Source organism: Ornithorhynchus anatinus, chromosome 4, assembly GCF_004115215.2.
Source record: "Ornithorhynchus anatinus isolate Pmale09 chromosome 4, mOrnAna1.pri.v4, whole genome shotgun sequence".
In the NCBI taxonomy this organism is placed as follows: domain Eukaryota; kingdom Metazoa; phylum Chordata; class Mammalia; order Monotremata; family Ornithorhynchidae; genus Ornithorhynchus; species Ornithorhynchus anatinus.
This window is the reverse complement of record NC_041731.1, coordinates 102,039,270-102,051,983: the sequence shown is the minus strand read 5'-3', so window position 1 is coordinate 102,051,983 and position 12,714 is coordinate 102,039,270. Positions and strand designations below refer to the sequence as shown.

General features: G+C 41.8%; 1 protein-coding gene across 2 annotated transcripts in view; it reads right to left on the bottom strand.

The window, feature by feature from the left end:
• The window catches only part of COL24A1 (collagen type XXIV alpha 1 chain), a 481,357-nt gene that overhangs the window by 423,422 nt on the left and 45,221 nt on the right, over positions 1 to 12,714 (bottom strand). For both annotated transcript variants that reach the window (XM_029063711.2, XM_029063709.2), the window contains exon 3: positions 5,719 to 7,097. In XM_029063711.2, coding sequence (XP_028919544.1) covers positions 5,719 to 7,097 — 1,379 coding nt within the window. The remainder of the gene's footprint in view (positions 1 to 5,718; positions 7,098 to 12,714) is intronic.

Here is a 12,714-nt window from a genome sequence, read left to right as displayed (position 1 = left end):
CATAAAACGGTGCCACTAATTCAGAGCCTTCCGGGGAAGAGGTGGATTCAATCCCAACATCATTCCTTAATTCCTTTCTCTCACAACTGGTTTTCCAAGAGTGAGAAAGATGGATTCTGCAGGAATAGCAGCCTAATGGAAAAGCCTATATATAGCCTATATATAGCCTTCTTCACCTTTTCTCCATGGCCAACAGAAGCTTTCCTTAACCTCTGTCATCCCCAAACAAGGCAAGGGAGGACGGCAATTGTCAAAGCTTCATTCAGAACGTCTACTGAAAAAAGCAAGTCTAAAATTATTCTGAAAGAATAAGATAGTTTTCTCCAAAACTGGACTCATTTTTCTTCTAATGTGCTATTGGTTAAAGAAGGAACAAACTTGAACACTGCTTACAATCCATTTTTATGGTGCGAAGTAGAATTTAAAGTCTACTGAATCTCTCAGGCTTTTAACTGCAGTTCAGTTTGTCATCTGCTAAAAAATAAAAATAAACTATATTGGCAAACTGAGGACCCTTCTGAGGAGCAAAATAGTAGGTCTACTGAAGGGTGGGTAAAAACAGTCATGTGTATTTTTAAACCGGCTCAGAAATGTAATCTACAGCATATGGTTCATATATTATACTATGTATTTATTGTTACTTTTCTCGGCCTCAAGTAATTGCCACTAACCATGTTACTAGAAAAACTTTCAAGAAATAATGTGTCTCAGCTGATCACATTATCCTTTTTAGAAGAAAGTTGACGATTTATTAATTCTTGTACTCCCTTTTCATGCCAGCAGAATCTTCACATACTCAAACTTCTGACAGAACACAGTTACTGGGTCCAGCCTGATTAACTTGAATATACCCTGGCATTTAGAACTGTACTTGACACATAGTAAGGGCTTAACAAATACCATAATTATTATAATTATCATTATGGTCTACAAGGGAGTTGGTCACAAATTACAACTACAAAAATCCAAATAAATGGAAACGATATTCCTGGATTTTAATTTTTTTCTTAGTTTTCTTTCCCTGGTTACTAAGTAATAAAAGTGAAGAACCCTTTGTGGGGGGAAATGGACAAAATCTGAGATACCTTTTAATACTTTTTAAATACATGAAAATGTTCTTAGCTTTTGACTCTTACTTGAATTGTCCATTAGTATCAATTTTTTCAGTTGCTGATGACTAGCTTTGAGAATAGGTTTTTCTTGTACTAGTAACACACAGAAAATTTGAAGGCATATACAAACCTATATTAAGGCTTTCTCAATACGGATCAAATGTCTTTCCAGTAATAACCACAAAAAAACCCCAAGCTAAGTGGCATCATCCTCTCCCTTCTGTGGTTTCTGGAACTGCCCCAAAGACTCAAAAATGTGTCAACTAGCATATTTTTCAAACAAATAGAGCATCTTAGTATATGTTGTCCATCTAAATTTAGAGGGGAAAAACCAAGTTTCTGTCTCTAAGTGGGGGTTGAATGAATAAATCCATCAATCGGCAATATTTACTGCCTACTTATTAAGTGCGTGGGAAAGTACAATAGAAAGAAAGAATACAATCCCTACCCTTGAGGAACCTCAATCTAACTGGGGAGACAAACATAAAATTGTTTTTAGTAGGAGAGAAAGGAGGAAGGAAAGATAGAGTGAATAAAGAAGTGCTGAGACAAAGAATGTAAACTGATAAGTATCGCATGTGACTGTAGCATATCATATATCCTTGAAAACTGCCTATACCACAAATCCATAATTATCTTTTATAGAATTTGTTGTCAGGGGAAGAGGAGGCAAAAGAGAACACCGCAGTGAGGAAAGTTAATTCATTATAATGTCTTCAGCACTTGGGAAGGTTCAGTAGAAATAATAGAAATAGTAGAAATAATGATAATAATAATGATGGTATTTGGTAAGTGCTTACTATGTGCCAAGCACTGTTCTAGATCCCCTGACTCTGGGGTTCCCTCAAGGTCAGTTCTGGGTCCTCTTCTATTCTCCATCTACACCCACTCCCTTGGAGATCATTTACTTTCATGGCTTCAACTACCATCACTATGCAGATGATACCCAGATCTATATCTCCAGCCCCGATCTCCCTCCCTCTCTGCAGTCTCACATTTCCTCCTGTCTTCAAGACATCTCTTCTTGGCTGTCCTCCCATCATCTCAAGCTTAACATGTCCGAAACAGAGTTCCTTACCTTCCCATCCAAACCCTACTCTCTCCCTGATTTTCCCATCACCCTAGACGGTACCACCAACCCTCCTGTCTCACAAGCCCCTAACCTTGGCATTATCCTTGGCTTCCCTTCCTCGTTCAACCCACATATTCAATCCATCACTAGATCCTCTCGGTTCCAAATTCCCAACGTCGCTAAAATCCACCCTTTCCTCTCCATCCAAACTGCTCCCACCTTAATACACTCATCCTATTCCGCCTAGATTTACTGCATCATCCTCCTTGCTGACCTTCCAGACTCCTGTCTCTCTCCACTCCAATCCATACTTCATTCTGTTGCCCAGATCATTTTTCTACAAAAACTTTCAGGACACGTTTCCCCACTTCTCAAAAAGTTCCAGTGGTTGCCCATCCAACTCCACATCAAATAAAAACTCAACATTGGCTTTAAAGCAATCTGTCACCTTACCCCGTCCTACCTCACCTCGTCCCTCTCCTACTACAAGCCAGTGTGCTCACTCTGCTCCTCTAATACTAATCTTTTCGCTGTGCCTCCATCTCAACTGCCTCGCCACCGATCTCTAGCCCACATCCTACCTCTTGCCTGGAATGCTATTCAAATAGGACAGACAATTACTCTCCCTCTCTTCAAAGCCTTATTGAAGGCACATCTCCTCCAGGAGGCCTTCTCTTACTAAGCCCCCCTTTCCTCTTCTCCAATTCCCTTCTGCATTGCACTGTCTTACTACCCTTGTTCTCTCTTGCCCCCAGTCCCACAGCACTTATGTACATATCTATAATGTATTTATTTTATAGTAATATCTGCCTTCCTCCCCCCCCCCACCTCTAGACTGTAAGCTCGATGGGGGGAGGGAATGTGTCTTTTTACTGTTATTTTGTTATAACTGTTATTACTACTGTTGGTTTTTACTCTCCTGAGCACTTAGTACAGTGCTCTGCCCACAATAAGCGCTCAATAGATACAACTGAATGAATGAAATAAGAGATTGGAGTCTTAAATGACCTCTTACCTTCCTCTTCCTTCTTCCCCCACAGACTACAATCTTCAGCTATTAACTTTCCAATGTCTCCTCTTCGCTGCTTTCAAACACGTCATGGTAACCCATCCTAAAACACCCTGAAATTATCATCCCTTTTGCCTCTTATCATTACTCTCCAAACTCCTTGAGCTCATTGTCTACACCTGCTGCTTCTACTTCCTTTCCTCCAATTCATTCCTGGACCCCTTGTAATCTGGCTCCCACCTCACTCCATGAAAACTGCCCTAAGGTACCTAAGGACCTCCCTCTTGTCAATGGCCTCTCCTCCATCCTTATCATCATAATCAATATTTATTGAGCACTTACTATGAGCAGAGCACTGAGCATAGGAAGCAGCATGGCCTAATGGATGGACCTTGAGCCTGGGAGTCAGAAGGACCTGTCTTCTAATCCCGGCTACACCGCTTGTCTACTGTGTGACCTTGGCTAAATCACTTCACTTCATTGGGCCTGTTACCTCTGTAAAATGGGGATTGAAACTGTGAGCCCCACATGGGACAGGAACTGTGTCCAACTTGATTTGCTTGTATCCATCCCAGCACTTAGTACAGTGCCTGGCACATAGCACTGAACAAATACCACAATCATTCATTGTAGTAAGCGCCTGGGAGAGTACACCACAGCAAGTATGCAGGCCAGAAGGGGAGCAGATGCCCTAGAAAGTGTTTAACAAATATCATTTAAACAAAAACAAAAATGATCTTGAAGTCTAGAGAGGAAGAGAAACATTAATATGTATAACCAATTGAAAATATATAATTCAATTAAATTTAATTCCTCCTTCAACTCTCAGGTGTCTTTGACACTGTGGACTACCCCCTTCTAGAGGAAATATAAACAAACCTTGTCTTCGCTGACACTTTCCTCGCCTGGTTTTACTATCTCACTGGTAGCAACTTCTAAATCTCTCCCAGCCCTTAACTGGGAAGGTCTTTCAAGGTTCAGTTCTCTCTTTACACCCCTCCTTTGGAGAACTCATTCGATCTCTCAGCTTCAACTATCATCTCTGTATGGATGATACCCAAATCTTCCTCTCCAGCACTGACCCCTCTCCAGGACTGACCCCTCTCTTCTGCAATCTTGCATTACCTTCTACCTTCAGGACATCTCTACTTGGATGTCCCGCTGACATCTCAAACTTAACATGTCCCTAAAAGAATTCCTTATCATCCCACCAGAATCCTGTCCTCCCACTGACTTTCCTAACTGTAGACACCACCGCCACCCACCCTGTCTCGCTATCCCATAAGTTTGGCATTCTATTTGACTCATCACTCTCATTCAACTTCTACCATGCCGATAGAAATATTTATCATACACTGCCTTGACTGGGAGTGGGGTGAGGAAAGAATGGTCAGCCTGCCTTTGGTTAGCTGATCGAGAGGCTGGGATCATGGGAGGCTAAAAGATTGGAGACTAAAGATGTCCAGTGGAAATCCATAAAGAAAGAGAAGGAGGAAGAGGAGGAGGAAGAGAAGGAGGCAGAGGGGGAGGAGGCGGAGGGAGAAGGGGTAGAGGGGGAGAAGAGGAGGAGAGAAGGAGGAAAGGGCAGAGGGAGAGGAAGAAAAGCAAGCAGAAGGGGAGGAGGAAGAGAAGAAGGAGGAGGAGGGAAGAAGAGTGGGAGGAAGAGAGGAGGAGAAGGAGCAGGATGAGGAGGAAGAGGATGAAGAAGAAGAGGAAGAAGGAAGATGAGGGAGGGGAAGGAAAAGGAGAAGCAGGAGGAGGAGGATGAAGAAGAGGAGGAAAAGGAGGAGGGAGGGGAAGGAAGAGGAGGTGGAGGAGGAAGAGGAGGAGAGATGATTAGAGTCATCCAGGATGGTGAAGAGACATGGAAAGTGGCAGGAAGAGATATTAGATGGTCCATGGCTGGCAGGTATAACATGAGGACACCAAGGAGGCAGGTGAGAAAAACAAGCACCCACCAGGACAATAAATAGAGCTTTAAAGCAGCATCTGGGAAATGAAAAATATATATGAGGAAAATAAGGACAGCTGAGCAAAAGAAAAGGGGAAGGAGAAGGTCAAAACCAATTAAAGGGAGATGAAAAGAGCATAAGAAGAGGGGAGAAATCACACATGGATTGAAAATGGTACCTAATGAAGTTTTTAATCTGACCATTTTAATTTGGAAAGCATTGTTCAGCTGAAAAGATATCACTTAATTAAAAATCTAATTGACTTTACCTATCACTTTACCAGAATTGGGCAGTTATATGCTCTTAGGTAATTACCTTTTTTTTTTTTTTTTAACAAATTCAGAATCTATTTCTATCACACATTTGGTTTAGTCTGCAGGCTCCTGCCAAAGCTCTGTCCTAAAAGCACGCTTGGTTCATTAACCCCCTAGACCAAAAGCTCACTGTGGGCAAGGAATGTGTTTATTATATACTCTCCCAAGCGCTTAGTACAGTGGTCCACGCACAGTAAACACTCAACAAGTATGACTGACAATGAATGAGTGAATAAGTCACACTACAAAGATAACTTACGGGTGGTCCAGGGTCTCCTTTGGGTCCTCTCCATATCTCCATTTCGAGCATTGCATTAAGATCCTCATAATAATGATAATCATAACTCTCAAGTTCAGTTTCATCATAATTTCCGGTGTGAAATGTATCATCAGTCTCCCAATCCCCTTCCTTCTGTGAAACAAGATGATTATGCTCTCCAGATGGTTCAGGTGTAGCCCTGTTCAGTGTTGAATTGAAACCCTGTTGCGCTTTCACAAATTCTTCCTTCTGGTGATTTGCCGAGACATCCTTCCTTTCATGTTGAAATCTAACTAACGTTATGGGAGGGAGATTAGAGGGCAGCTTATCGTGAGGCTGAGGGAGATGGACAGCACCATTGGCATCTTCGGCGCCAATGGATGAAACATTTTGGAGGGAATTTGATTTCTTTTCGGTCACCATCCTTGTCTCACTGAGTATGAGGCGGGGGACAGACAGGTTCAAATTTGGCTCGGTAGGTGATCCAGCTTTAATTTCCACGTCCCAAAATCCATTATCTTCAAGGTTTACAGAACTGGCATTTCCCGAGGAAACTGATGTACCTGGATGGTTCGATTTCCAGGGCTCCTGCACTAAATGTGTTAAACCCTGATCATTCCCAAAAAGGTTTGCATTCCCTTTTTCCTTCAAAAATGGTGTGTGTTCAGGTCGGGTTTCTTCATCAAACTGCTCGCTAGATGGAGAATTTTCCAAGACCAGGGCTGCCAGAGTTGTTGTGTGGGGAGGCTGAGATCGGTAAGTGTCGGCTTGACGACACTGCTGTTTCACATATCTACAATAGTTTGCGGAGGCTTCTGCTGAAGGAATGATATCCAGCTGACATATTACTCCTTCAAAATGGACAGAATGAGAGTGCATGCTTCCTAAAGTAAACACCCCATTGAAATCCAATGTCTGCACTTTGGAAAATATTTCCCTGCTGAAATGCTTCTTTCCACACTCAGCAAACATGGAGACAGTTGTCTCCCCGATGTGAACGGCGAACGAGTGCCACTGTTCATCATAAACACTGTAATTAAAATACGTAGGCTGTTTTCCTCCGACATATACTCCAACCTTCTTTGGCAGCAGCTGGACTCCGAGCTGCAGTCTATTTTTATTTCTAATGCTGAAGAGAAAAGCATTGTTTATTTGGAAAGAGCGCAACCCGATTATTATTGTGAAATGCTGCCCCAGACTGGGTGGTAAAATCCTCCCGACAGGTAACTCGATATGAGCATTGCTTGTTAAAATGATTCCCTGTGCTGTGATCCACAGCCCTGAAGGCGCTGGTGTAGAAGACCATGGTCTGGCGGTCATCGATGATGAATACCTTACATCGTTGCCTCCAAGGAGAAGTTGTTGAAGGACATCTATACCTAGAAAAGAAAGAAAAAGAACGTGACTAGAATATTATCCTGTTGAGTTTTTACAGTATTCGTTAAGAGCTTATTATGTGCCAGGCAATGAACTAAGTGTTGGGGTAGATAAGCTGATCGGGTCGGACGCAGTCCATTTTCCTCATGGTGCTCGAACTCCTAATCCCCATTTTACAGATGAGGTAACTGAGGCACGGAGAAGTGAAGTGCCTTGCCCAAGGTCACATTGCAGATAAGTGGCAGAGCTGGGATGAGAACCCAGTTCCTCTGACTCCCAGGCCTGTGCTCTGTTCACTAGACCACACTGCTGATGATGCAGGTAGTATAGAAGTATCAAGACCAATGCCCCCTCAACTGTTTACTTCACACAACAGAAGGTGAACTGCGATGGCCAACAGAAGGCACAAAGATTACATCATTCGATTACTCGACTACAGAATTTTGACCCACGTAAACCCAGATTCGGCTAAAGAATAAATCAGGTCCTTTATCTTTTCAAATCAGAAAATAAAATGCTTAATACCTCTGAACACCTGCTTGTGGTTTCCCAGTAAGTAAGAATTCATCAGTAGATGTACAGTTGAAGGCCAAATTCCAAATGTTTATATGCCTTGGAATGCCCTTAAGATCACTGAGTTCACAGTGTTTTAAAAGCAATTGATGGCCTCTTGCCATACAACCTCCCAAGATCACTGTTTATTACAAAAAAAAATTTCCGTCATTCAAGATAAAATGCTCTGATCCTGAAAATACATTCACTGCTCTGCTTGACATGCAACAATTACAAATTTTGCTTTGAAATTAATAGGTACATGGATGAGTTTGTATACTTAGGAACCAAAGGAAACCCCATAAATCAGGATGGGTAAAAGGTGAGTGGAAAAAGTAGAAAAATATCCGAAGGTCAACGTAGAACACAAGTCAAATATGCCTCAGCAACATAGTATAGCTGTTTAAAATTCTAATGAGGTACTTAGATGTGTGATCAAAATCATGATATGCAAGAGCATGGAAATAACCTTTCCAGCCTGTGTTTGTGTCTTAATGAAATACTCTGTCCTGCTAGGTAATCACACTTGAAAGCAGATGTAGAGAAACTGGAACAGATCCAGAGATGAACAACGAGGTGAGTAAAGGGGTACATTTCCATTGAGATGATTTAGTAATTGTCTTTGAGTGTCTACAGGGTTCTCCAGGGAGGGATCCGAGCAGTCATTCTCTGTGTTCACGGAAGAAAGACAAAGAGGAAATGTGCTGACATGGTGGTAAGAGTGAATTAGTGGGACGGAAGGAAAATCTTTCCGACTGTTAAGGTAACGAAGTACTGCGATAAGCTGTTGAAGGAGGTTGTGCAGTTTTCATGCCAGGAGAGCTTTAAGGAAAGAATAGAAATCCACCCGCTCTGGAGATTTTATTCTGCCTAGAGATCAAATTCAACATCTCAGGAAGCTTCCAACTCTGCATCCTGCGAATCCTCTGAGGGGAGTTTTGGAAGGCCATTTTTATCATTTTAAAATCATGCAAATTCATTTCTATTCTCGTTACATTTAGTACTTATTGCTAAAGTACTCATTACAGTGTTTGGCACCTAGTAAGCACTAACAAATCCCACAGTTATTATTATGACTATTGCCTAACCTCAGGGAATAAATTCAGTCTGAGTATTCAATTCTCAATTATCTAGTTTGTGAGATAATGCAGAAAACTGTTGCTTTTCCTTTCATTCAGCCCTTTTGGCCAGTTTATGGTTCACTGGTGCCTCCCCTAAGGGGTGAGCATGGGAGGGGGTCATCATGCTCTTCATACTAGGTCCTTTGAAAACTAGACAGGGAGAAATCCAGCAATTAACCATATTTATTGAGCACTATGTGCAGAGTACTGTAATAAGTGTTTTATTGAGCACTTCTATGTGCAGAGCACTGTAATAAGTGCTTGGGAGAGTACAATACCACAGAATTAGTAAACATGTTCCCTGCCCACAATGAGCTTACAGTCTAGAGGGGTGAATGTCTATTAAGAAGCTTCAGTATTATCTGAGGATTTCACTTATCCATTCTCTGCCTCTACTCAACTTCATCAAATAGTCGTGTAAGTGGGCATTACACAACACAAAATGTTTTGGGTTTTTTTCATTTGGTTTTACAAACCACTGCATATTTTCAGCTTTCTCCTTTTCCATATGCTTCGAATGTGATGTGAAGAGTTCCCAGGTTATGTAATGACAGGCAGAGAATTATTCACAAATACCATAACTCCCATTTGTGAGAAATGAACCATCGTTGTCTAAAATGATAATCTGAAACAGCTTAGTCGATGAACATCGGAGACTTGTTCTTGAGTTAGGAGCTCCCCTTTTGAATGCTGGGTTTCAAGCCTGGGTTTAATCTCTTTAACATTAAATGAATAGCTTAATGAAGCTCATTCAAAACCCTGATTGTGATGCAGGAACAGAGGCCAAAATCTTGAATGAGTGAAGGTTTTGAAGTATGCCAGGAGAAAGAGATCTTTTTTCTTGCTTTAGATTTTTCCGTCACAATCCCTAATAGTGTAGAGATATCCGAATTCTCACTCTCAACCAATGGCAAGGAGATATGTCGTCAGTCATCACAGTTCATCGGTGGATCTCTCCACACAGAAAGGCATTCGCTGGAATGTAGTTTAGGCATTATCTCTTCAAATATAATAATGATGATAATGTTGGCATTTGTTAAGCGCTTACTACGTGCAGAGCACTGTTCTAAGCGCTGGGGGAGATACAGGGTCATCAGGTTGTCCCACGTGCGGCTCACAGTCTTAATCTCCATTTTACAGATGAGGGAACCGAGGCACAGAGAAGTGAATCGACTTGCCCACAGTCACACAGCTGACAAGTGGCGGAGCTGGGAGTCGAACCCATGACTTCTGCCTCCCAAGCCCGGGCTCTTTCCACTGAGCCACACTGCTTCAAATCTTAAATCTTCTGTGATGCTCTGTTTCCATTTTGAGAGCCCTAAGTATTAAGATACTCTGGAATGTTTTACTAGGACCTTTTATATACATTATTCTGTCTCTCTTTTCTGCCAGCAGCTGGAGGATCTGGAGAGTGACAAAGAACCTTAAGTGAGCATGCTGGGCTGAGAAGAAGAGTTTGGAGGAGACGGAAGACCACAAAAAGAAGGCTCTGTGGGGTGAGGAGACCGAGAAGGGGGTTCTAAAGGATCAAGACGGAGACCTCCAAAGAAATGGGAAGGCCAGTAAGACTGTGACACAGAAAAAGAGCCGACAATGAGTAAGAAAAGCACTTTACAGTGGGCAGTGAATGTGTCTCTTTATTGTTGTATTGTACTCTCCCAAGCACAGAGTGAAGTTCTTTGCACACAGCAAACGCTCAATTAGTGCAAGTGAATAAATACAGTTGAATGGAATAATGAAATGGAGAGAGAAGCAAGGTGGCCAGTGGAAAGGACATAGACCTGGGACTCGGGGAACCTGAGTTCTGAACCTGACTCTGCCACTTGCCTGAGGTATATGACCTTGGGCAAGTCACCTAACTTCTCTGGGCCTCAATTTCCTCATCTGTAAAATGGATTTCAGTAGAGAAGCAGCGTGGCTTAGGGGAAAGAGCTCGGGCTTGAGAGTCAGAGGTCGTGGGTTCTAATCCCAGCACTGCCACTTGTCTGCTGTATGAGCTGGGGCAAGTCACTTAACTTCTCTGTGCCTCAGTTACCTCATCAGGAAAAATGGAGATTAAAAAATGTGAGCCCCACGTGGGACAATCTGATTACCCTGTGTCTACCCCAGCTCTTAGGGCTCTGAAAATACTAAGTGCTTTGCAAATACCATAATTATTATTATTATTACTTGTGCTCCCTCTCATTTGGACTGGGAGTCCCATGAGGGATGGAGACTGTGTCTGACCTGATTATCTTATATCTACCCCAAATACTTGGTGCAGTGCTTGACATATAGTAAGGGCCTCATAAATACCACTATTATTATTATTATTACTGTTTTTATTATTATTATTAGGAAGAGAGTGGGGTTGGAGAAGAGAGAAGAAGGGGGGAAGTAAGAGCACTAAAATCTTATATTGTCCACATCTATTGGTAATGGAGAAATTAAAGAAATAGCCTAATCATTTTTAAAATCATTCTATGTTTTTAAGACAATTCTTAAAACACAAAACAAGTATATGGTGAAAAATGAAGGATTTTCTAATGTATTTCCACTGTAGGCATCCTAAATCTAACCATTTTCTAATGCGACTTTCCATTGGTGGCATCCTAAAGTATAAATACCAACATTATGTCATCTTTTCCAAGGAAACATCTGTGTTTACTCCAGCATTTGATGATCAACAAGAAGGGTAAATGGCTATTTTTCACAATAATCAAGAAGTATTTTCAAATCTGGACTATCACCTGTCCTAGACCTGTAATTTAATTTAATGTGTGCTTAAAGTTCCTTTGTATTAGTATGGGCCTCTCTTTTGAGACATGTGATTGAAGATGTATGAAAGCTAAATATGGTTGTAAAGTGATGGCTTACTGTTTTATCAGGCTTCAGACAGCGTCTGCTGTGTTACCTTAGGCAAGTAACTTAACTTTGCTGTGCCTCAGTTACCTCAGCTATAAAATGGGGATTAAAGACTGTGAGCCTCAGGTATGACACAGACTGATACACTATTATAGTGTATCTACCCCTGTGCTTAGTACAGTCGGGCACATAGTAAGCGCTTAATAAATGCCATTTTTTTTAAAAAAAGAAGAATTTCTTCCCTTATTAGAAATTCAGTACAACCAGAAGATGACGCAGCCTAAAAGAGGAGGTAAATTAAATCAGCCTCTGATTACCAGATTAAACAAAACTGCACCATCCATCCTCCTGCTTATGCTTGTTCCACCAGCCCAGAGCTCCAGCAGGACCGAGCCCTGCCTGTGTGCAAAACCCTCCTAAAATCCCCCCTCCTCCCTGATTCACTCCCAAATCATGAATCATTATCAACCCAAAAGCCACTTCTCCCACCAGTTTCCATCTCTGCACTTCTGTTTGTGTATTTAGTTATGCATCCAACTTTTTATTCTGATTATTTTATTTTAAATATTGTTTACGTCTGTCTCCTCTGCTGGAATATATATTCCCTGTCCAGAAACGTGTCTCATGATCCCATTGTACTTTCCCAAGGGCTTAATAGAGTATACATCATCCAGAGGATATTCAGTAAAAGTCATTATTCTTACAACCTCTATGCTAAAATCTGGCCCATCTTCCATTGCATGTGACTCTTGCACTCAGTCTTTGCTAGAACACTTAATTGTGGTGTTGTGAAGCACTTACTATGTGCCAAGCACTGAATTAAGCCCCCACCTAGATACAAGACAATCAGGTTGGACACAGTCCCTGTTGCACTTGGGGCTCACAGTCTAAGTGTTGATGTTGGTATTTTTTGTTAAGCGCATTTCTATGTGCAGAGCACTGTTCTAAGCGCTGGGGGAGATACAGGGTAATCAGGTTGTCCCACGTGGAGCTCACAGTTAATCCCCATTTTACAGATGAAGTAACTGAGGCACAGAGAAGTGAAGTGACTTGGCCACAGTCACACAGCTGCCAAGTGGCAGAGCCGGGATTCGAACCCATG